The sequence below is a fragment of the Acanthochromis polyacanthus genome, chromosome 8 (genome assembly GCF_021347895.1).
Source record: "Acanthochromis polyacanthus isolate Apoly-LR-REF ecotype Palm Island chromosome 8, KAUST_Apoly_ChrSc, whole genome shotgun sequence".
In the NCBI taxonomy this organism is placed as follows: domain Eukaryota; kingdom Metazoa; phylum Chordata; class Actinopteri; family Pomacentridae; genus Acanthochromis; species Acanthochromis polyacanthus.
This window is the reverse complement of record NC_067120.1, coordinates 39,677,760-39,704,467: the sequence shown is the minus strand read 5'-3', so window position 1 is coordinate 39,704,467 and position 26,708 is coordinate 39,677,760. Positions and strand designations below refer to the sequence as shown.

The 26,708-nt window shown below is 38.5% G+C and overlaps 1 protein-coding gene across 1 annotated transcript in view; it reads left to right on the top strand.

Annotated features, from left to right (window-relative positions):
• tead1a (TEA domain family member 1a) overlaps window positions 1-20,579 on the top strand; it is a 44,616-nt gene extending 24,037 nt beyond the window's left edge. Inside the window, 8 exon segments of the mRNA XM_051951866.1 lie at window positions 2,121-2,252; window positions 2,394-2,443; window positions 5,626-5,687; window positions 8,710-8,837; window positions 10,464-10,637; window positions 12,231-12,371; window positions 13,540-13,692; window positions 14,902-20,579. Of these exon segments, the coding sequence (XP_051807826.1) occupies window positions 2,121-2,252; window positions 2,394-2,443; window positions 5,626-5,687; window positions 8,710-8,837; window positions 10,464-10,637; window positions 12,231-12,371; window positions 13,540-13,692; window positions 14,902-15,015 (954 nt within the window). The 3' untranslated portion in view covers window positions 15,016-20,579.
• Window positions 20,580-26,708: the final 6,129 nt, after the last annotated feature.

The window sequence follows — 26,708 nt, the reverse complement described above, 5'->3', positions numbered from 1 at the left end:
GTGTAAAGTTACAGTGAGAGTTGCAAAATCTCTTTTTGAAGAGATGATGCTGCCACCACCGTGCTTCACGTCATGATGCTGCCTCCACCGTGCTTGACGTCATGATGCTGCCACCACCGTGCTTCACGTCATGATGCCGCCTCCACCGTGCTTCACATCATGATGCTGCCTCCACCGTGCTTGACGTCATGATGCCGCCACCGCCGTGCTTCACATCATGATGCTGCCTCCACCGTGCTTCACGTCATGATGCCGCCTCCACCGTGCTTCACATCATGATGCTGCCTCCACCGTGCTTCACGTCATGATGCCGCCACCACCATGTTTCACATCATGATGCTGCCACCACCGTGCTTGACGTCATGATGCTGCCACCACCGTGCTTCACGTCATGATGCTGCCACCACCGTGCTTCACGTCATGATGCCGCCTCCACCGTGCTTCACATCATGATGCTGCCTCCACCGTGCTTCACGTCATGATGCCGCCACCACCGTGTTTCACATCATGATGCTGCCACCACCGTGCTTGACGTCATGATGCTGCCACCACCGTGCTTCACGTCATGATGCCGCCACCACCGTGCTTCACATCATGATGCTGCCTCCACCGTGCTTGACGTCATGATGCCGCCACCACCATGTTTCACATCATGATGCTGCCTCCACCGTGCTTGACGTCATGATGCTGCCACCACCGTGCTTCACGTCATGATGCCGCCACCACCGTGCTTCACATCATGATGCTGCCTCCACCGTGCTTGACGTCATGATGCCGCCACCACCATGTTTCACGTCATGATGCCGCCACCACCGTGCTTCACGTCATGATGCCGCCTCCACCGTGCTTCACATCATGATGCTGCCACCACCGTGCTTCACATCAAGATGCTGCCACCACCGTGCTTCACATCAAGATGCTGCCACCACCGTGCTTCACATCATGATGCTGCCTCCACCGTGCTTGACGTCATGATGCTGCCACCACCGTGCTTCACATCAAGATGCTGCCTCCACCGTGCTTGACGTCATGATGCCGCCACCACCATGTTTCACGTCATGATGCCGCCACCACCGTGCTTCACGTCATGATGCCGCCTCCACCGTGCTTCACATCATGATGCTGCCACCACCGTGCTTCACATCAAGATGCTGCCACCACCGTGCTTCACATCAAGATGCTGCCACCACCGTGCTTCACATCATGATGCTGCCTCCACCGTGCTTGACGTCATGATGCTGCCACCACCGTGCTTCACATCATGATGCTGCCTCCACCGTGCTTCATATCATGATGCTGCCTCCACCGTGCTTGACGTCATGATGCTGCCACCACCGTGCTTCACATCATGATGCTGCCTCCACCGTGCTTCACATCATGATGCCGCCTTCACCGTGCTTCACATCAAGATGCTGCCACCACCATGTTTCACATCATGATGCTGCCTCCACCGTGCTTCACATCATGATGCTGCCTCCACCGTGCTTCATATCATGATGCTGCCTCCACCGTGCTTGACGTCATGATGCCGCCTCCACCGTGTTTCACGTCATGATGCCGCCACCACCGTGCTTCACGTCATGATGCCGCCTCCACCGTGCTTCACATCATGATGCCGCCTCCACCGTGTTTCACATCATGATGCCGCCACCACCGTGCTTCACATCAAGATGCTGCCACCACCGTGCTTCACATCATGATGCTGCCACCACCGTGCTTTATGTCATGATGCTGCCACCACCGTGCTTCATCATGATGCGAGTTAGAAATACTGGAAAGAAATACTGAAATGATTTTCACCCAATTGCTGTCAAAACAATCCCCATGTGATTTATATATTTGTCTGTCCTTTCACAGTGTTTCACTGCAGCACGTCCTAATGCTAAACTGAGTGGTTTTACAGTTTTAATGCGATGATACAGATGTGAAACGTCTATTTTTGCGGTTGAATAACTCAGATCTTCCCCCTCTAGCTTCAGTTTTAGCTCAACTTTAACTTCCATTAGTCCAGAAAGTTGTCATCATTGTTTCTAGTTTGTGGAATTTCCCCTTTTTTAACTCACTGAGTGAAGTTTAGACATGATGCTGCTTTTCCTAATGATGGTTTGTTTTGGCTGCAGGACCAGAATGCGAAGGAGAAGGCGCTGCAGAGCATCTCCTCCATGTCCTCGGCTCAGATCGTCTCGGCGACAGCCATCCACAGCAAGCTGCTGCCGGGCATCGTACGAGCCAGCTTCCCCGGCAACGCACAGGTAAGAAACACCAAAAAAAAAAAAAAACATTTAATCTGCGCAAATAAGTCCAGGAGAAGCAGTTAGTTGTGTCTAATCTGGTGGCCACATATCCACAGTTTGGTTTGTAGTTTGAATCCGGTGTGTTGATGTTTGTTCCAGCTGTGGCAGGGGATGATTCCTGGAGGACAGTCCAGCTCCACCACAGAAGAGTGAGTCACAATTATTCACTTCATTATCCAGCTTTAACAGGTTGATGCTGTGAGGTCAGCCTTTAACTCTGTAACTTCACCAAAACAATAAAAACACTGGATTATTCCATGATAAATCAATCCGTGCCTCCTCAGAATCATCTGGTTCTTCATCTACAGTAACTTTATTTAATGATCCAAGTTCTACCTTCATACTGTGAATATTTTACAGGCTCTTGAAGTACATATACTACAAAGTTTTCCCCTTTTACTGCATGTCAACTTTGTATCTTGGTCGATTTATTTTCCTTTTTTGAAAGATTTACAAAAAACAAAGACTCTTTCGTGTCAAAGTGAAAACATATTTCTACAAAGTGATGTCAGTTAAAAGCATAAAACATCAAATAAATAATTGCATCAGCCCAGTGTTTAGTAAGACCTGCTGCCAAGAAGCACTCATGATGCTGCCACCACCATGCTTCACATCATGATGCTGCCACCACCGTGCTTCACGTCATGATGCTGCCACCACCGTGCTTCACGTCATGATGCTGCCACCACCGTGCTTCACGTCATGATGCTGCCACCACCGTGCTTCACATCATGATGCTGCCACCACCGTGCTTCATGTCATGATGCTGCCTCCACCGTGCTTCATGTCATGATGCTGCCTCCACCGTGCTTCACATCATGATGCCACCACCACCGTGCTTCACATCATGATGCTGCCTCCACCGTGCTTCACGTCATGATGCCACCACCACCGTGCTTCATGTCATGATGCTGCCTCCACCATGCTTCACGTCATGATGCTGCCTGCACCGTGCTTCATGTCATGATGCTGCCACCACCGTGCTTCATGTCATGATGCTGCCTCCACCGTGCTTCACGTCATGATGCCACCACCACCGTGCTTCATGTCATGATGCTGCCACCACCGTGCTTCACATCATGATGCCACCACCACCGTGCTTCACATCATGATGCCGCCTCCACCGTGCTTCACGTCATGATGCTGCCTCCACCATGCTTCACGTCATGATGCTGCCTCCACCGTGCTTCACGTCATGATGCTGCCACCACCGTGCTTCACATCATGATGCCACCACCACCATGCTTCACATCATGATGCCGCCTCCACCGTGCTTCCCAGTGAAGATGGTGTGTTTGTGATGATGTCCAGTATTTGGACAACAAACCAACAAACATAATCTCACCAGATGGACTAAAAGCTCCATCCTGGTCTCCTCAGACCAAAGAACCTTCTTCCAGGTGTCTTCAGAGTCTCCACATGTCTTCTGGTGAACTCTAGTCCAGATTTAATTGGAGCTTTTTCCATCAGAGTCTTCCTCTTTGTCTCCATGAAGCTTTGACTGGTGAAGAACAGACAGCAGTTGTTGATGAACCGTCTGAAGCTGGAACTCCTTCAGAGCAGTCATAGGAGTCTTGGTGGCCTCCCTCACTAGTCTTTCTTGCTCACTTGGTTTTTAAGGAAGTCCTGACATCAGTTTATGGAAATCTATTTTCATTGTGACATCCAACAGTTTTTTTTAGTGTATTCTTGAAAAAAATAAAATAAAATTGACAGAGTGAACGAGGAAAAGCAATAAAAAAGAAGTGATTCGTGGGGTTAAAAACCTTTTCTCAGCCCTGACGTTATTTTTACTTCTCTAAGTGTATGAAGGAGGTGTTTCATGTTCCACCAGCTGACAGAAAAGCAACACTAAAAGCCAAAAAGCTAAAAGCAGTTTTTGTTTTGTCTCCTCTTACGTGTCTTAGTTAAAAACAACAACGTAAAATCTGTGATTGTTTATTATCTCCCCTAACAACGGGTCAGAATAGTTTTATCTTGTGTTCTTCTGCACAAAAACTGCTTTTATTACTTCTCTGTGAATGTGAAACCATGTGACGGTCATCCTCTGGTAATTATCAGCTTCTATCTATGAGTTTTACTGAGTCATAAAAAAATTACAGAACTTGTAGATGTGAAATAAAAGAAAACTGAGATAATAAATGAGCAATAAAATTGCCTCTAGAGCGGCTATAAAACGTTAAGGTCAAAACTCTTCACTTTCTGTATGAAACAGAATAAAAAAAACCCTGTAAAAGAAATATTTTCCGAAAGCAGAAAGACTGAATGTCAACGAGGTTTGATGACGATGTTTTACTGATGCACAGAACGGAATAAAGACAAACCCTGAACTGTTAATCCTCTCATACTGAAAAGCAAAAAAAGACATTTAATCTCAAATCAAATGTTATTTTCTGTGGTCAGTATTCCTGTGTTTGTTTTTGCTTTCATACGCAGCACAGTTCAGTCAGAAAAGTTGTTTGTTTGGTAGTGTATAATAAAGGAAATGCATTTACTTTTTAAGCTGAAAAATCCTGTCAAATAAAACTAAACAAACATCTCTTAAATATACAGCAGAAATTCCACAATTAAAACACATTTTCCTGCCTTAATTTAACTCGAGATCCTGTGATTTTTTTTTTGGTTGATTTTTCATTTCAATGAAGGATGTTCACATGTAAAAAAAATCAGTTTTATTCATTATTTTGTTGTATTATTATATTTCACTTGTTATTTTACGTTACATATGTAAATTCACTACAGTTTTTCTGGCACTTAATTGATATTTTTGGATTTTTTTCCAAATACAGAAAAAATATCTGTAAAATTAAAAGTAAAAGTTGAGTGAAATTACAGATTTTTGTTTTTTTTTTTTAGTTTTTGCAGTTTTGATCATGTGTGTAGAATCAGAAGATTATCTCAGGTGATAATTTACAAATCATTACTGTGATTGAGATGATGAATTTCACCGTGCAAAGGGTAAACTTCAGTAGATTTTCAGACCTGCTGTCCTGCTGTTCCTCGTCATCAGTTAGCTTGACTTGTTCTGTTTCATTGCTGTGATGATGATGGAGGTAAATGTTATTGCAGCAGCTTTTACTGACTCCCAGCAGCTCATACTGACCCCCAGCAGCTCGTACTGACCCCCAGCAGCTCGTACTGACCCCCAGCAGCTCGTACTGACCCCCAGCAGCTCGTACTGACTCCCAGCAGCTCTTACCGACCCCCAGCAGCTCTTACCGACTCCCAGCAGCTCGTACTGACCCCCAGCAGCTCGTACCGACTCCCAGCAGCTCTTGACCTCCCTGCTGTTTCTGTGTGGATGATCTTGTGTCTGAATCTTCCTCTCCAGCATCAAGCCGTTCTCCCAGCAGGCCTACTCGGTGCAGACGGCAGGAACCACCACCATCTCAGGTGAGAAGCCCACATTATCTCCTTTATGTCCGCCACCTCTCTGCAGGGAGCTCCAGACTCTGATTCAGGTCCTTTGTGCTGCCAGGAGGTCAAAAAGAGGAAAGAGGTGTCAGTGTGACTCTTATCATCATCTGCAACCACAAACTCCTCTCAGAATCTGCTTTAAAACTGAGTTATAGTTGAAAAACTGAGCATCAGACAGTAAAAATGTACATTTTAAATGTATTTTAGTAGAAATATGGATCTATCCATAGATATACATTTACAGGAACTTTATGGAGACACTAAACCAACCTGGATTGGAAGTTTTTGCACTTTTTTCCATTTTCAAGGCCCAATAATTCTTCACTGTTATTAATCTGGACAATGTTGAGTGATTTTTATGAATTTTGAGTCATTTTAGACGAATTTCAAATGATTTTGAGTCGTTGTTGACAATTATAACCCTTTTGTGGACAAATTATTGCAATGTTTTGGCTAAATTTGCCCTTTTTAAATCACTGAATCCGATCATTAGATCATTTTGCACACTTCTACTTTCAAGGACCAATGATTTTTTTTAAAGTCCTCAGCTGGATCCATTCACTGATTCTGATCTGATGAATTTATTATATCTATATATTTATTATATATATATTTTCACCACATTTCATGTCTGCTGGAGTTTAATTTCTGGAGATATTGAACCATTAAAATGACTTCACAGGTTTGTTTGAAGGTGGAAATACAAAAAAATCAGCTGAAATATTTGGATTTTGTTACCAGATAATTAAACTCAGACACTTTGAGGCTGTTTTTGACTCCTGATTGTAAGAATCCAGTTGATATTTTGGAACAATAGAAGCTACTTTTGCGTTTTGCTGCTGATCCCGCTGCAGCTTCTAACAGCAGAAAGGAGCTTTTGTGAGGCGAGTTTTCCCGTCGTTGTTGTGTTTTAACATGATTTTTAGATGATAATGCTGTGGTGAGCGGAGATTAAATGTGTTTCTGCGCTGCAGATGATAATGCTGTGGAGGTTTAACGTGTTTCTGTGCTTCAGATGATAATGCTGTGGAGGTTTAACGTGTTTCTGTGCTTCAGATGATAATGCTGTGGAGGTTAAATGTGTTTCTGCGCTGCAGATGATAATGCTGTGGAGGTTTAACGTGTTTCTGTGCTTCAGATGATAATGCTGTGGAGGTTAAATGTGTTTCTGTGCTGTAGCTGATAATGCTGTGGAGGTTAAACATTTTTCTATACTGCAGATGATAATGCTGCAGAGGTTAAATGTGTTTCTGTGTTGCAGATGATAATGCTGCGGAGGTTAAATGTGTTTCTGTGTTGCAGATGATAATGCTGTGGAGGTTAAATGTGTTTCTGTGTTGCAGATGATAATGCTGTGGAGGTTAACCCTTTACGCTTCAGTGCATCGTAGGTGTACCGCCGGCGGTACACCTACTAATTTGCATAGGAATTTCAAGAATGTCCGACGGCTGCAAACACGATTATACAAACACTATACGCCGATGGAAAGCTTAGATTCTCATGAATCCGCCGGTATAAACCACTTTCAGATGCGATTACTACAGCGGGTGAGAAAAACACATTTGTCCGACAAAAACGAATATCCATCCATCCGTTCTCTATACACGGCTTCAACGCACACAGCGCGACTCACATTTCCGGGTTCATTATTACACACAAAAAAAAATATTCCACAAAAAACGGCCATAATCCAACCTTTTACATCCAGATGACACAAGCCAGTAAACTATTTTGTCCAAAACATGTCCTGAAGTCGTATAAAATCCCCGAATCGGTCATTTTCAAGGAAATGCACCTCGTGATGCCCGTCCAATATTCCCCGTATTTTTCGTATTTTTTTTAATTTAAAAATAGAATATTAGCGATTTTTTGTACTGAAAACGGCTGGAATTGACTGAAGCTTAAAGGGTTAAATGTGTTTCTGTGCTGCAGATGATAATGCTGCAGAGGTTAAACGTGTTTCTGTGCTGCAGATGATAATGCTGTGGAGGTTTAATGTGTTTCTGTGCTGTAGATGATAATGCTGCAGAGGTTAAACGTGTTTCTGTGCTGCAGATGATAATGCTGTGGAGGTTAAATGTGTTTCTGTGCTGTAGATGATAATGCTGCAGAGGTTAAATGTGTTTCTGTGCTGCAGATGATAATGCTGTGGAGGTTAAACGTGTTTCTGTGCTGTAGATGAAAGTGCTGTGGAGGTTAAAGGTGTTTCTGTGCTGTAGATGAAAGTGCTGTGGAGGTTAAAGGTGTTTCTGTGCTCCAGATGAAAGTGCTGTGGAGGTTAAAGGTGTTTCTGTGCTGTAGATGATAATGCTGTGGAGGTTAAAGGTGTTTCTGTGCTGTAGATGATAATGCTGTGGAGGTTAAAGGTGTTTCTGTGCTGTAGATGATAATGCTGTGGAGGTTAAAGGTGTTTCTGTGCTGTAGATGATAATGCTGTGGAGGTTAAAGGTGTTTCTGTGCTGTAGATGATAATGCTGTGGAGGTTAAAGGTGTTTCTGTGCTGCAGATGATAATGCTGTGGAGGTTAAAGGTGTTTCTGTGCTGCAGATGATAATGCTGTGGAGGTTAAAGATGTTTCTGTGCTGTAGATGATAATGCTGTGGAGGTTAAAGGTGTTTCTGTGCTGCAGATGATAATGCTGTGGAGGTTAAAGGTGTTTCTGTGCTGCAGATGATAATGCTGTGGAGGTTAAAGGTGTTTCTGTGCTGTAGATGATAATGCTGTGGAGGTTAAAGGTGTTTCTGTGCTGCAGATGATAATGCTGTGGAGGTTAAACGTGTTTCTGTGCTGCAGATGATAATGTTGTGGAGGTTAAATGTGTTTCTGTGCTGCAGATGATAATGCTGTGGAGGTTAAATGTGTTTCTGTGCTCCAGATGATAACGCTGTGGAGGTTAAAGGTGTTTCTGTGCTGCAGATGATAATCCTGTGGAGGTTAAAGGTGTTTCTGTGCTTCAGATGATAATGCTGTGGAGGTTAAACGTGTTTCTTTGCTGCAGGCTACGAGCCGCCGGCTGCAGCCCAGACGCACCGAGAGCCGGCCTGGCAGGGACGCTCCATCGGCACCACCAAACTACGACTGGTGGAGTTCTCGTCCTTCCTGGAGACGCAGCGCGACCAGGAGGCGGTGAGTTTATCTTACCTTAGAGACAACCTCTGGACCAATGAGGAGCTCCGTCTGAGCTCCGTCCATCCGTCATCCTGCCACTAAAGCGTCCCCCTCCATCAGTCACCTCCAGCCCCGACAGCAAACATCCGTCTTCCTGTTCTGTAAAATAATAAAAACAGCTCCGAGGTGACTTTGAAACAGATTCTGCTGTAAATAAATCAGATTTACTGTCACGTAAAGTCCGAAGAAGCTGGAAAAATTAATATTTCCAAAACTGTTGCCGTGGTGACGTATAGTCAGTTATTATTAAATAAGTCTGTCCTTTAAAAACCCCTCCGAACTTTGTATTTACACTCAACTGTTGGGATGATTTTTGGGTGTTTAATGCCATTTTTGGACAAATTTTATTTTTTTATTTTTTGGATCATTTTAAGTAATTTTTTAAACAAAGTTATTTAATTTTTGACAAATTTAGGACATTCCAAATGAATTTTGGACAATTTTATTTACTTTATTATTTCATTATTTTCATTTTTTGAGTCATTTTTTTTGACATTTTTAAGTCATTTTGGGATCAACTTTGGATGTTTTTGAATCTTTTTTCGAGAATTATTTTCATTTTAGACAATTTTGAGTCATTGTCGGATAATTTGAAGTAATTTTTTGACAAACATCGGACATTCCAAATCGTTTTAGCGTTTAATGTTATTTTTGGACGCATTTTAAATAATTTTGAGACTTTTTTTTTTTTAAAGTAATTTCTTTTTTTTTTTTTGACAAATTTAGGACATTCCAATTGAATTTTGGACAATTCTTTGGAATTTTTGGAGAATTTTGAGTCATTTTTTGACATTTTGAAGTCATTTTGGGATCAATTTTGGATGTTTTTGAATATTTCTTGAATAGTTATTGTCAATTTAGGCAATGCTGAGTCACTTAGATACAAATTTAAATAATTTTAAATTAATTTCAGGAGTTGTGGACAATCTATGTTCTTTTGAATCATTTTGGACAAGTTTCAAATAATGTTAGGAAGATTTGAATCGGTTTTGATCAAAATGGGCTTATTTTGGACAAAGTTCAAGTAGTTTTGGACAAATAATAATACCAATAATATTATCATCATTATAGATTATTTGTTACTCTTTGTTCTGTTCAATTAATAATAATAATATTATTCGTAAACATCACTCATTGTTTTCACAGAAAAAATGTGTAAATTTACAGGAAGGAGCTTTTACAGTTACTGTTTTACTGGATTTAAATCAGCTGAAAATATACTTTTTACAAATGTTTTCCATTGTTAAATAGAAAAAAATTAAATATTAAGGATCGACAAATGTATTATTATTGAATAATAATCATCATAATGATAATAATTTTACAGTCTTTGTTCTAGTAAACTGTTTCAAATATCCACTAAAATCACAGAAAATAATCTTTATTCACAGGATTATTTTTCAGATATTTCCTGTTTATTTCCGTCATCGTTTTTCCACTTTTTGTTCATTACAGTTTTCCACACTTTTTTCTGTATTTTGACAGATTGGTTCAGTTTTTTTCCATCCAGTTTCTAGATTCCAGATGACTGTTCTGGTCAGAATGTTTTTGTTGTTTCATCTCTTTTCTTCTTCTTCCTCTCAGTACAACAAACATCTGTTCGTCCACATCAGCCAGAACAGTCCGACCTACAGCGACCCGCTGCTCGAGTGCGTCGACATCCGGCAAATCTACGACAAGTTCCCCGAGAAGAAGGGCGGCCTGAAGGAACTGTTTGGGAAGGGTCCCCAGAACGCCTTCTACCTGATCAAGTTCTGGGTCAGTGAACTCAGCACGACGCCTTCTCTGGTTCTGGAGCTTCTTCTCTGGTTCTGGAGCTTCTTCTCTGGTCTTTTGGAGGTTCTTTTGGAGGTTCTTTTGGAGGTTCTTGTCCGTCCCGTCTGGTGTTTTTCCGCTCTCTCTTTGTCTCTGAGCAGCTCCAGGTGCGTCGGGTTTTCCCACCTGGACGAGGAGGTTTGATGAAAGCTGTTTGTTTGAACACCTGCTCACCTCCAGACTGAACTCCACCCACCAGCGTTCTGTCAGAGAACCTCCAGAGAACCTCCAGAGAACCTCCAGAGAACCTCCAGAGAACCTTTTTACTCACAGATTCACTCCATCAATCTGACTTCATAGACGGTGGAATTAATCCTGAAGTTATTCATGAAAGCATTTTATCAACTATTAGAGATACAGAAATAAAATAAATGCAATAAAAAAATAAAAATATTACATTTAACTTGTGTATTTAGATTTTTAAAAATATTTTTGTTAATTTCTGTAAACTGAAAAAAATCTCTCGTGTTGAATTTTAGAGAGATGTAAATAAAACATGCCGTAAACAAACAAACAAATAAATAAATAAATGCTCTATCTTTACCTTAGACTGGTATACTTAGATTTTTAAAAATATTTTTGGTACTTTCAATAAACCTAAAAAAATATGTCGTGTTGAATTTTAGAGATATGTAAATAAAATATGCAGTAAACAGACAAGTAAATTAATAAAATAAAATGCTGTATCTTTGTATTTATCTTGTATATTTAAATTTTATTTCAATAAACTAAAAAAAAATGTTCTTCAATAATCCATTGTTTAGAATTTTAGAGATACATAAATAAAATTAATGCAATTACCAAACAAACAAATTAATTAATAAAGAAACCAATTAAAAATAAACAAATTTACCAACATTGTAAAGCATCTTTGAATGTCTTCAAAAGGACTATATTATTATTTTTTATTATTAACAATAATAATACAGATATTTGTCATCCAAGTATTCAGTGTTTAAAGTCAAGTTTTAGGCCTCTTAAACTTGACTTTCTAACCGATCAAACCTCCTCCGTCATTTGAAAACGAACACTGAAGTGACTTTACAGACTAATAATGTCGTTTTAACTTCCATGTTCACTTTAAATTCATGTCATTTCATTGCTTAAATAAATTTGCATTAAGTTTAAGTCCAAAATCCTCGGTAATTTTATCATCTTCTAACTTTATAAGCAGGTTTAACACCAGTTTGGCCTCATTTTTTGGCTTGAAATGAGCAAATTTCACTAATTAAAGGATAAAATTAAGGGTCAGAGTTCTCTTTTTTATCTTCTTTTTGCTACAGGAGAATTTTAGGGATAATTTAGCTTCTTTGACAGAAAAATGTTAAAAATGAGCCCGTTTTTGTCTTTATTTGAACTAACTGAAAGGACATTTAAAGTTAGTTTTCATCAGTTCAAACGGGTGCAGTGCCTGATGTCCCAGCAGAGGGCGCTGTAGAGGAGCCTGATTCTCACACTAGGCCTCCTGCTCCTGTTTCTGCTTCTGCTGACTGACTTTCACTGCATTTACATTGAAGCTATTCTGTGTTTCTGCAGGCCGACCTGAACTACAACGTGCAGGACGACCCGGCTGCCTTCTACGGAGTCACCAGCCAATACGAGAGCTCCGAGAACATGACCATCACCTGCTCCACCAAGGTGTGCTCCTTCGGCAAGCAGGTGGTGGAGAAGGTCGAGGTAAGGGAGGATGCTGGGGGCGTTTTTAATGGAAATGAAGGTCTGAAATGAGAGATTTAACCCAAAGCAAAGTCAATTAAAGCCTTACATTCTGCTGTTTGAAACATTTAGAGTTTTATGTGGTTGTATTGAGACATTTTAAAATAATTTTTGAGCAATTTTGATAAATGATGTGTCATTTTGGACATTTTTTGAGTAGTCTTGTTGAGGTTTCTTTAAGGAAAAGGTCATTTTAGACGAATTCTTTAATGATTTTGGGAAAGTTTTGGCAAAGTTTTTGGTCAAATTAAAGGAAAGTTGTCAAAAAATGATTTTATAGACTAAAATTTCTCAATATTGGTAAAAAATGGCTCAGAAAACGGCTAAAATTTGTCCAAAAATTGATGAAACCTTCCAAAATGACTGAGTATTTCCCCAGATTACTCAAAAATGGTTTAAAAGGACCTGCAATTTTGTCTGAAATGACTCAAAAAGTGTCCAAAATTGGTCAAATTTCAATTAGTCTTCAGACTGAGACATCTGGATGGATGTAAAACTAACCTGGTGTCAGTTTTTACCAGAACTCAGATGTATTTTTTCTTAAAATTAAGGTCAAATTACATGGAAGTTGTCCAAAACTACAGAAAAGTCATCTAAATTTCTTAGTATCTGTTAAAAATGACAAAATAAAAAACTGTTCAAAATGACAAAAGAACTCAGATGTGTTTCTCCTCCTAAATGTCCTGGTTCTATCTGCTGGACTGATGAAGTTCTGAGGCTCAGAAATGATGGAAAAAGTCCATTAAAGTGATAAATCTGGACCCATCTCTGTGGACTTCAAGGACCTGGAACTGCCATAAATTTGCATCATTTCATTAAACATAAAATCAAAGTTTTAGTGCTATTTTAAGAAGTTTAGGTGAGATTCACTGATTTTTCTTGGAATGATCCCATTTCCCAAAAAGCATGTCTTTTTTCACTTAACTGCACAGTTCTTCTTAGTAATGCAGGATTTCTGTTATATAAGTAAATGTTTAGCCCCTAAACACATTAAATAACATCTTACTTCAGGGTTATTTTGTGACATCTGACAGTTTTCACAGACTAAAGTTAATTTTTACACGTAAAACTGACTTTAATATTAAACTGTCACATTTAATTTGGTACTAAGTTTGTTTTTCTTTCGCAGACGGAGTACGCGAGGTTTGAAAACGGACGCTTCGTCTACAGAATCAGTCGCTCTCCGATGTGTGAATACATGATCAACTTCATCCACAAGCTCAAACACCTGCCTGAGAAGTACATGATGAACAGTGTGCTGGAGAACTTCACTATTCTGCTGGTGAGTAACTCTATGTAAAAACACTGAATGGTCATTAAATGCATCAAAGTGTTTCAGTATCTGCAGAAATGTTTACTAAACGAAGAGATGACAGAACCGGACTAAACATGTCAGGATCTGAAAGAGAGTAAGGCATATTGTACGGCAAAAGTAGATCTTTGACTTTCTTGGATGTCGTCAAATCTCTTCATCCAGCATCTTCTTTCAGGAAGTTGCCAGTGTTGCTCATTTTCAGGCAGCCAATCATGGTTCCTCACCCTAGTAAAAGAGGAAATAAACGATTAGAGATTTAAAAGACCTATGTATGTGTCCATGTGGATTCTCAGTCATCCGGGTCGTGGTAGTTGTAGTTCTTGTTTCAAGAACCTCCCAGAGAAGTCCAGTTGGTTTCTACTGAACCTGGGAAGGGTTCTCAGAGCGCCTTCTTGAACCTAAGAGGTGAAGTTAAGTCTTGTTTGTTTCCTCTTAAGTTATTCTAGAACCAAAAATAAGTGCTGTTCCTTCTACTGAAACATTTACGTTCACATCTTGTAGGTTCTTGAACCAAGAATGTGTACGTTAAACTGGAACAGGTGTCTCTAAAAGCAGACAGTCTCCTACCACTTATCAGCTACCTACTAGCACTTCTTCTTGAAACAAGAACCGACAAGACATGAACTTTAGTGCTTCAGTAGAAGTAATGGGAATTGTTTCTGGTTCCAGAAGATGTTTCACCTCTTCATCTGTCTCCTCCAAGCAGCACCATGACAGAGACTTCTAAGAGGGTTAATCATGCAAAGACAGGGAGAAAACGTCAATCTAAGTAACAATAGAGGAAGATAGCAATTCTATACCAAAGAAGAAAGAGTAACAACTGTATCTGCAGCACTGAAAACAGATTGCTAGCTAAGAATAAATGTAAATAAATCACGGATCGGTTGTCGGACATCCCAACGTATACATTAAACTGGAACAGGTAGGCTCTACCGCCACTTATCAGCGACTTACAATGCAGTCCTGAGATCCCTTCTGAGACAAGCTAACACCTATTCACACCTCAACAAGCAAATAACCTCAAAAAAGACGCCTTTTGGAACAATTAAACGTCTTCAACAAACTTAGTGAAGTGCAGCTGCCTTCGTTTTAGCTCTTAGATCAACCATGACAGTGTTTAAAGATAAGTAAACCTCATTTTTGCCTGTTTTTGTGGCGTTTCCTGTGTTTTTCCAGGTGGTGAGCAACAGAGACACTCAGGAGACGTTGCTGTGTATGGCCTGTGTGTTCGAGGTTTCCAACAACGAACACGGAGCACAGCACCACATCTACCGGCTCATCAAGGAATAGCAGCGAGCACCACAGCAACAAACACATTTATGGCCTTCGCTTGGTGATTTAATGGTGACGTCGGAAGTAAAAAATGTCTGAAAAACGGAATTTCTCTCAGCCAAACAAGTTAGTGAAGAAGGAAGATGGCTGCATGCTCACTGCTAGAACGTAATAAAACGGGGTAGATCTCAATTAACACCAGAAACTGCTCAGTGTGCTGCAGAATCCTCCTCGACGGGATTCATTTCAGCACACGAAATATTAACTGGGAGCTGCCGACCGGTGGCTCATTAGCTGTAAAAGCACAGTGGCAACGCAGCCGTAGAAACGCAGCAGAATCGACCTGGGAGGTTTTTCCCGAGAACATCGTGACTCTGATACCACCAGGAGATGTCGCGTCTCCTGCTGATTACTTTCTTCCCCTCGTTCTCTTGTTTAATTTGTAATTTTTGCTCTTCTGATGATGGAAGTGGTATCTCTGTCGTGTTTAATTTGGGAAAGACAACCCAGTCGAAAGGGAGAAAGATCTCACAATTTGGCACGACGGCCCAACGACGAAAACGATCCCACCGAGATAGCTCTGAAGGTCAGACCCTGTGTATCGCCAGTAAACAGAGAGGAAATAACAGTTACTGCATTATCATATAGTAGAATATAGAGGTGGGTTTGTACAGATAGACACACAAAAGAAGAGGTTTGTCCCAAAGAAAAGGAAATCTAATTTTTACCTTTTGTGTGTTTTTCTTGAGGAAATAAAAAAATAGCTTCTAAACTTTGGGAAATTGTTTATGGATAGTAGCATATAGACTATATTTTAATTCCACGATCACTATCTAAAATTTATCTTATTAAACTATAAGTAAAATTAAACGATTCAGGTACCTTTTTGTGCAAAAGATGACTCTTTGTCTAGATTCAAACAAGAAAGACCACAATAAAATTAGAGTCCTTAAGGTTTCAGTCCTGGTTGAGAGGAGTTTGGTGATTTATTGATCAGAGGAATCAAACAGATTCATGTCGTTAATTTGATTTATACTGTTGCGTTTAGTTTACAAAAGTCTGTTGTTAGCATTTATTCTCTGTTAGTCTGCAATTACACCACAGAACACTAGTTAGCAGTGAGGATTTTATGCCACTGTGTTGAATTTCTGCATTTCTGTCAAGCAGCTGAGTTTGAAACAGCTGAAAATGTTGGAATAAACAAACTTTTACTGAAGAACGACTGACAGAGCTATGAAAAGTTATCCTTTAGCATCATGAGCACGTCAGATATACTTACAGTCTGTTAGATATTAATCTTCATCTCATAAAAACACTATTTTACATGTGTAAACTTGGTACACTACAACCAAGCAGGCCAGTCACTGCTTTTGTGCTAATTTTGCCGCTACATGCTACATTTCTGGGAAGATACGGATCAAGCTAAGCTGTAGAGCTACTGACGAAATAAATCAGACTTTATTGTTGCGACATTTAAGTATTTAGTAACTTTAGCAGGGATTAGCTAATCGTTTAACTAGCAAATGATAATTTAACTGAGTAAAAATAAGAAAAAGAAGAAGGTCGTGCATGTCTGTAAATGTATCATAGATCAGCTGTAGTACGTGGTTGTTCCACCAGGTGGAGCCTCTTATTGTTTAGGAGACCAGAGGAAGCATCACTCAGACTACAGTTCATGTTAAAGCAGAGAGCATTGTGGGACTTTAGCTAGCAACAGGGCAGGATAACAAAGACTTGAGTGGTGGTTAATGACTCCTATTACTGGGAGATTAAGTCAGCTTTACTGAAAAAGTCGCGTATTTGTGGCTACAGCAATCTTATCTGCATATGATATGTGTCTGGTGTCTCATTTGCATTAATCATAAATTGATCGTTGATTGATTTTAGACTGCCAACTATCAGGAAATGTTAAGAAAACGCTGAAAAAAGAAGGTCATGCATGTCAAATCTTTACCTTTTTGTCTGTAAATGTAAAAGCAATGAATGGATACTCCTGAAAAATAAATGATCCGTAATCAGGACGATCTTAAGGATTCTAATTTTAAATACATCTTGGTCAGTCCATTGAAGAGCACTGTGAATTAAAAAAAACTGTACATTATTCATGGTGTATCCACCTTTAACACTTTTATGACCTGGATCTCTTTACAAATGAAGTCTAGCTTAGTGAAGTGTTCTTATACCAGCTAATTTGAGCTTTAACTCACCCGTACTGCCAAAAGAGACTGAAATATTGAGTTAAATTTTAGATTATAGGCCGCCCTGACCAGGAGACTTCGGCACCTCGGTGGCGTTTTAACTCGCGTTTCCCTTCAGAAAGTCCACGTTGTGAAAGATTCCGTCAGAATTAAAGTCGTTTATTAATCAAAAACCAAAAACTGTCGGCGGGTGGAGCTGTAGCAGGGGTGGTCTGGCGGTCGGTCGGTCGGTCGGTGAAGTGCCTTTTGGCTGGAGACAGCAGGAGACGTTTCTGTTTCGCTAAAGTCTTGATAATTTGGTGTTTGTAGAAAAGAGAAAAAAGCCTTTTAGTGTTTGTCAAGAACACACAGTTCAGTCTCACATGCTGGAGCCAATTATCTGAATTTCATATGAGAAAGTTTGTTTTTTTTAACGTAATTTGTGGACATTTGCAGCGAAACATCCGAGAAAATCTGTTTTTATTTCCCTGTAGATGTCACACTGTTGTTCACTTCTATCTGATAGCAGCGTTTACAGGAATCTGTTCCACATGTTTGTGGAGAAAGAGCTTCACACTGAATACGATCTGGTGCCTCGTTCATTCACTTATAAAACACTAATTCTGACTTCCCTACTGTGGGATGATTTATGAAGATCTGGGACTTTGTTGATCACAAAGTGAAGAAATCTGCTTGAAGGTTTGTTCATAAAGTAGGAAGACGTCCTTCTGTCTTTAGAAGCTTTTAGAAGTAACAGTCAACAGAATACTGATACTGCTTTTTAATTAAGACATTTTTTTTATCATTTCAACTCATTAAAAGGGGTTTTCCATCTCAAATGATCAAATTATTAGAAAAGTTTCTGCTCGACTATCTCTGATTGACTAAAAACTTTTTTTCCGTAATAAATTATAGATATTTGTGAAGTTTTAGATTGAGATTTTTTTTTAGCATTTAAATTACCCATCGATCCACTGTCAGCGGGTTTTCGGAAAGTAAAATAAGTAAAAGTTCATTCAAAATGGGCTCTAAAAATAAAAATATCCTCATATAATATAAGTTATATGTAGAAAACCACTTTGAAACTCCAGAGCTCTGTTTTGGATCAATCTATCTGTCAAAATTTTTGTTTTTTGTGGTACAACAAACCTGCTCAATAAGTTAACATCATAGTGTGTAGCACGGTGGTGGCATCATCATAATGTGAAGCATGGTGGTGGCATCATCATAATGTGAAGCATGGTGGTGGCAGCATCATGATATAAAGCACGGTGGTGACATCATAAAATGAAGCGTGGTGCAGAAAAATACTATAATAAAATGTCAGGAAATTGTCTAAAATTTTATATATGCAATACTATATAAAATGGGTTGATAAAATGATGTAAAGGATTTTTAAAAATATTTATAAAATGTCCCACAAATACGACAACAAATTTGTATCTTCTTTCATGTTCTGAATCAGTGACATGATCAGAAATAACTGTGGAAATTTCAGGTTTTTATCTCTAATGCTTTGAGATACTGTTACTCAGACTCAAAATTCACATTTAAATGTGCAAAAAAAAACTAAGTGGGTCGACGGGAAATTTTATTTTTGCATATATATGAAGCAAAAAATTCCACAAATATCTTTACAAATATCCAAATTTTCTGCTGTAATGTTTTCAGGAAAATTAGAGATGGTTGAGTAAAAATTGTGCTCATAATTTGTTGATTAAAAAGGTAAAAAAACAAACTACAGATTAAATTCCTTTGTGTAAATGATCGAGGCCCAGAAACTTTCATGTGTTCTAATAATGGAAGAACATTGTTTGAAGCTCAGCGGGTTTTATTTCCAGTGTGACCAGCTGAGATGTTAGGAGGCGTCCAGAAGATCCAGTAACTTCTAGAAAACTCCTGAAATAAGACGTTTTAGTCCGAACTGTTCATCTGGTAAAAATATATTTAACAAATAACTGAGGAGCAGTTTAAATGCATTTTCTCAGGGGCTGAACCCAGAAATATTCATTTAAGGCTGGTAATTATCAGGTAGTCAATTAATTGGCACTAAGAATTTAACCCAGTAGAATTATATTAGCAGAAAAAAGAACGTCACACATGTCAGTAAATGTAGATCAGCTGTAGTTCCTGGTTGTTCCACCAGGTGGAGCCTCTTCCTCTTTCATACTGTAGAGACCAGAGGAGGCGTCACTCAGACTGCAGTTCATGTTAAAGCAGAGAGCATTGTGGGAGTTTAGCAGCAACGGGCACCATGACAAAGACTTCAGTGATGATTAATGACTCCTATTATGTCAGTACGTCTAAAAAAAGTCACGTATTTGTGACTAAAAAAAGCCTATCTGCATCTGAAATGTCTCCTGTATCTAATCACATTAATTATTAATTGATCATTGATTGATTATAGATTGCGAACGATCAGGAAATGTAAAAAAAAAAATTAAATCCCAACTTAAAAGTCAACTAAAAAAAAAATCAAGGATGTGAAATTTTACCTTTTTGTGAGTAAATGTAATCTGGATGCGACTGAGGGGCCGTTTTCATGCATTTTCTTCAGAATTGTTTTAATTTGTCTTTGTTCAAAACCACAAAATTATAACTCTAAAGACACTTAAGAGTGTTTCTCAGGATTCTAACTTCCTGTGCATCATAAAAAGTTTCAGAAATTTCTGAATTTTGCAAATGTAGAAGAGAAAATCCAGTTGCTGTTGCAATAAAACCTTCAGTTTGGACATTATTTACCACCTACTAACCAAAGACAGTCATCTGAAGTGATTTATTACAAGCTTCTGCCAAAAAACCCACATTTTTCCGGTAAACGTGGACGCCTCTTGTCATCTCTGCTGTCAGACTGAAGGATTCCTGAAAGTAAAACCTGAACTGTGACATCTAAATCCACGTGTCGACATCAGCAGGTTTTACTGTTAAATGTCCGTTTCTGAGCCGATAACTTCACACTGGAAGCCGCCGCATAAACTCGAGTTTTCAATCATCGTCGTCCGTGTTGTTAATGTCGTCTTGTTTGTGAAAGTTGGATATTTATCTCTTTATTCAGAAAACCACGCAGAAGTCCTGTAACGGATTCCAGAATGGCCTTGAATCTTTTCCGGCTGCAGCTCGTCTGCACCCAGGAGGTTTTTTTTGTTTTTAATAAGGTGCTTTGTATAAAAGAAAAAAAGAGACGTGACACTAAGGTTTATTACAGATGTTGTGTATATCTTTGATATTCTAATGTTTATCCTATTTTGGAGGAGAGTGTGACGTCTGTTGGTTCTGCACAGGGTCTGATCTTTGCTTTGTAACTTTCCCCTCATGGCTAAAAGTATGTTAGAGATTTTCTAGCTTTGTAGAGACTTTGTACGCACATGCTATTCAGTTTAAATAAATGGTCAATTCTAAACTGTGCTCACGACTTTTGTCTTCAGTGGTTTCAAATAATAAAAATATTCTTCGCACCAACACATTTTCATTTTAAAAAGTAGGACATTTCTTGCTTAATTGTAGAAAATACTAGAGTAGATAAAAACAAAGATGAACAGATGACAGATTTACTGAACAACAGCTTTTGTAGAGACAGCAATGAAATTTGTTATTAATGTTGAATTAACTGCTTGTATTGAGGCGAATTTAGCGAAAAAAGTCATAATATACTATGCAAAAAAAAAGCGAAATTTTTGAACATGTCTTAAAAATATCATTTTAGTGATATTTTGGACGACATAATAAACTGATATTTTTTTCAAATTTTGGAAGACATACTAAACTATGACATCCGAAACCAGGACATTTTCGTTACATTTTGGACAACATACTAAATTATGACATTTTTTGCGACATTTTGGACGAAATCCGAAACCAGAACATTTTTGTCATATTTTGGATGACATACTAAACTATGACATTTTTGTCATATTTTGGAAGACATACTAAATCATATCAATTTGGACAACACACTAAACTACGACGTTTTTGTCATATTTTGGACAACATACTAAACTATGACGTTTTTGGTGACATTTTGGACCACATACTAAAATATGACATTTTTGGTGACCCTTTGGACGACATACTAAAGTATGACGTTTTTGTCATATTTTGGACGACATACTAAACTATGACATTTTTTGCGACATTTTGGACGACATACTAAACTGTGACGTTTTTGTCATATTTTGGACGACATACTAAACTATGACATTTTTTGCGACATTTTGGACGACATACTAAACTACGACGTTTTTAGTCACATTTTGGACGCCATACTAAACTATGACATTTTTTGCGACATTTTGGACGACATACTAAACTACGACGTTTTTGGCATATTTTGGACGACATACTAAACTATGACATTTTTTGCGACATTTTGGACGACATACTAAACTATGACGTTTTTGGCATATTTTGGACGACATGCTAAACTATGACATTTTTTGCGACATTTTGGACCACATACTAAACTACGACGTTTTTAGTCACATTTTGGACGCCATACTAAACTATGACATTTTTTGCGACATTTTGGACGACATACTAAACTACGACGTTTTTAGTCACATTTTGGACGCCATACTAAACTATGACATTTTTTGCGACATTTTGGACGACATACTAAACTATGACGTTTTTGTCATATTTTGGACGACATACTAAATTATGACGCTTTTGGTGAAATTTTGGACGACACACTAAAGTATGATGTTTTTGGTCACATTTTGGACGCCATACTACATTTTTTGCGACATTTTGGATGACGTACTAAACGATGACGATTTCTGCGACATTTTGGACGACATACAAATTATGACGTTTTTGGTGACACTTTGGACTAGGGCTGCACCTAATGACGCGTCAACGAGTCGTCTGAGCACGATACGTCATCAAAAGCGGAAGTGAGCGCGCAATGCAACAGAAATTCCCTTCCGACCGGAGCACAGAACACGTACGAACGTCGGCGCGGCATCGTGCATGTATTATGTATGCACGATGAAGCGTGGACGTCCGCGTTTAGATACAGCTTTATAGTAAACGCTGACATCCATGTTTATGATTGCATTGCGCGCTCACTTCCGCTTTTGATGACGTATCGTGCTCGGACGACTCGTCGACGGGTCGTTAGGTGCAGCCCTACTTTGGACGACACACTAAACTCTGACATTTCATTAACATTTTGGACAACATACTCAACTGACATTTTTGGTGACATTTTGAACGACATACTAAACTATGACGTTTTTGGTGACCTTTTGGACGACATACTAAACTATGATGTTTTTGACGACATCTTGGACGACATACTAAACTATGACGTTTTTGGCAACATTTTGGACGACATACTAAACTATGATGTTTTTGACGACATCTTGGACGACATACTAAACTATGACGTTTTTGGTGACATTTTGAACGACATAATAAACTATGACGGTTTTTGTCATATTTTGGACGACATACTAAACTATGATGTTTTTGGCGACATCTTGGACGACATACTAAACTATGATGTTTTTGGCGACATCTTGGACGACATACTAAACTATGATGTTTTTGTCACATTTTGGACGACATACTAAACTATGATGTTTTTGGCGACATCTTGGACGACATACTAAACTATGACATTTTTTGCGACATACTGAAGTATGACGTTTTAGTGACATTTTGGACAACATACGAAATATGCTTTTGTCATATTTTGGATGACGCACGACACTATAAAACTTTTTTCCACATTTTGGACGATATGCTAAACTATAATGTTTTTGTCACATTTTAGACATGCTGAAATATGATGCTTTTATCCCATTTTGGACATGGCCATGAGCTGGAATCGAACTTGCGTCTCTTACACAATACTGTTCATGAGTCGCCTTCTTAACCAGTTGAGGTTGTGTGAAACATCTCTGTTTCACTTATTGGATTAAAAAACTGAACTGTGAAATTTTGGATGATATGCTAAGCTATGACATTTTTGCAGCAACATACTAAACTATGACGTTTTGGACAACATGCTGAAATACAATGCTTTTATCTCATTTTGGAAAGGGCCATGAACTGGAATCGAACTTGTGCCTCTGACTCAATACTGTTCATGAGACACTTTCCTAACCAGTTGAGCTACCTGGACATCTCTTTTTTACTTATTGGATTACAAACTAAACTGAGAAATTTTGGTCACATTTTGGACGCCATACTAAACTATGACGTTTTTGGTGACATTTTGGAGAACCTACTATATTAGCCTATAAAACGTTTGAAAAAACAACAATTAAACATTGAAAATACAAAACATTTAGAAATCAAATCAGACATTAGAAAAGAATAAAAGGTGAGAAAGGAGCAAAACTAAACATTTAAGAAGAGTCAAATTAAAGATAAAGTCCAGATAAAGTCTACTAGTAGTTGAAGGCATCGATCAAACTAATGTTACCTTCTGATCTCCACAAACTTTACTGTTCAGTGAAGAGAATCAAAGTTTGTTCAGGATTTCTGAAGAACCCACAGGTGAAGGTCTGAGAAGAACTCAGATGGATGGTCTAAATGTGAAATCAAGACTCATGGGCACAAGTTTTAAGGCTTCTGTTAACCACAAAGTTCAAACTAACACAGAAGTACTGAGAAACTTTTAAAACTTCAGTCCTCAGACTGTCTGAAGGTTCAAACTAACAGAGAACTGCCCAGGGACTCAGAAGATTTCAGCCCTCAGACTGTGTGAAAGCTCAGGTCCTGAGGACTCGGGAGGTCTGGAGGCTTTGGAAAGTCTTGGAACTGAGGGTTCAACCCTCCAGCACAAAGGCTGAAGTACAACCTCCTGGAAAAAACAATGGAGATGAGACTTGAGTTGAAAAAAACAACTTAAAAACGGCAAAAAATAGATTATAAATGCGTGAAAAAACAGTACCCGAGTGAGTATCTCAGGGGGTAAGAACAGAGACTACCAAGTGGAAGGTAGCAGGATCAAGACCTACTGTTGGCAGTTTTCTTTCTTTGTCTTTGTCTAAGTTTTTCAGAAAATCTAAGAAGGGTCTGTTCTTGAACCAGCGACCTGCAGCTCCATAGACAAACCCTTAACTCACTGAGCTACAGATCAGAAGAAGGGAAACAGACTTGTTGTCCCTTTGACATCGTACTTTCTGTTCCTAATAAAGTGACCACATGGGTGGAGCCAAGGCGGAGTCTGGGTGGAGTCAGGGCAGAGAATAGGAGAGGAGGTGGGTGGCGGCTTCCCCTCTACCCCCCCCCCCCCCCCCCCCCCCCCCCCCCGCCCACCACACCTTCCCCTGCCCGACCAGTTTTTCGAAAATCCGAGTCTCGACGGGTTTTCTTAAGTTTCTGGAGTTTCCACCAGGTCAGAGGCAGAACAAGTTGTCATGAAGAGGTGTTGGTGAGGATGGAGTTACTTTTTACAGCGACTAGAAGGAAGACGACCAGAAGAGCTGGTCTTTAAGCAGCATCCCTAAAATCCATGGAGTCGCTCCAGAGAAATGAAGGAAGGTCAACTTTTATCAGCCTCCATCCAGATGTTCAACTTGAGATCTTTACTTTGAGATTTTTAGCACCACAAACCTTTAGTATCACACTTTATGATCATTTATTAGGACTTTAATGGAATCCAGCAGCAGATTTAGTTTTTGTTGACAAACTTTATTCTTAATAAATGTCTGTAAAATTATATTTTTATTGATTCCAATACAGTAAATTTGCACAATTTTTCATTTAAAATGTTGAAAAAACAAACTGTTGTCTGTCAAAATACTTGTTTTTCGTGGGGTTTAATCTGTTTTGTAGCAGTTAATGTGTAAATTAAACTTTATTCCACTATTTTAATACATATCTGTAATTTAACAAAACAGGAAAAATCCGTAAAATAACAGTTAAAAAAAATACATGCAATTTTTAGTCCTTAAAATGCATCATTTTACTTTAAATTAATCCAAATTTCTGTCAAAAATATAGTTTTATTCATTTAAATACAGTAAAATAGTTACATTTTCCAGCCAAACATTGTAAACAGTGAATTAGTGTTTGTTAAAATACAGCGTCATGCCGTGGGGGGTTGTCCAGGATGGAAGTGAGCTTTGCCATCAGCTGCTTCATCCAGTGAACTGCAGTGGATCCAGATGTGGGCTCATCTGGGGATGGAGCTTCTGGAGGACGATCGTCTCCGTCAGATGGTCTGAAGTGTTTGGTCTCTTTGGGGTTTGCTGTCTTTGAGAAGGAACTTTGTCAGACAAAACACCAACGCATCGTAAAAACATGTCAAATGGTAAAAATAGTGTAAATTATGTTGTGAAAAAATGCTACAGTAATATAGTAAAATATTAATTTTCCTAAAAGTATAAATTTCCCCAAGTATTTAAATATTAAGGTTAAACACTTCACATGTCAATAATGATGTAAATCTAACTGTATTATTTAAATGTTTTGTTTACAACATCATATAAAGCACTAATTTGCATGACAAAGTAAAATATTAAGATTAAAATCAACAGTATTCCTAAAAATGCAAATTTACTTGGATAAGCTTAAACACCTAATATGTTACTAATTATGTCAATTTAACAGTCTAATTTAAATATAGTATTCAAGTTCCCACTGCATTAATAATTATGTAAATTTAACTGTATAATTTGCATACTATTTTAGAATCCTTATGGAATTTAACTTCATATTAAATTCAATTTAAATATTATGTTTACAATATCATATAAAATGCATTTTATGTGACTAAGTAAAATATTAAAATCAAGATGAACAATATTCCAAAACTTGTGAATTGACCCAAATATTTAAGTATTAAAATTAAATGTCTACAATATTATATTTAATGCAAATTAACCCCACTAACTTAAATGTGAAATTTAAGAAATTAAAATGTAAATTACACTCTAATAAATTATTGAACTAAAATGATATTTAAAATTAAAACACTAAAAATATTAAAATGTTGTTATTATTATTATTATTATTATTATTATTATTATTATTATGGTTATTATTATTATTATTATTATTGGGCAGCAGATTAGTGAGAAAAAATGCATTTTAACAGCAGAAAAACCTGCATAAAGTTCCTGGAAAAAGGACAATAAGTAGACACTGAGTTTGTGTTTGTGCAAATCAATAAATAAAATTTTAAAAAAAACTGATCTTTACTGTGTTTCCTTTGACTAACACTAGAGGGCGCCACTCTCTAAGAATTCAAACCGCTTCTATTTATGGCAGGAGAAGCTTAAAACGTCACTTTTCCTGCATTTATTTGCATCAAAGCTACAATCATTTGAATTAAATTGCCGTTCTATTTTGATTTCTTGTGAATTTAACAGATTAAATGACATTAATTAGTCTAGAATGACCTGATTTGTTTTTTGATGAAACATATATGATCATAAACTAGACTTGTCTGTGTGTACGGCTGTGTCTAATCAGTATTAGTTGTGTATTTTAGGAAATGAAGCCATTGTTGTGTCTCTGGAAGCTGATAACTCTGCTGCAGGTCAGAAATGAGACCAGCGATAAGAGGAAACATGCAGC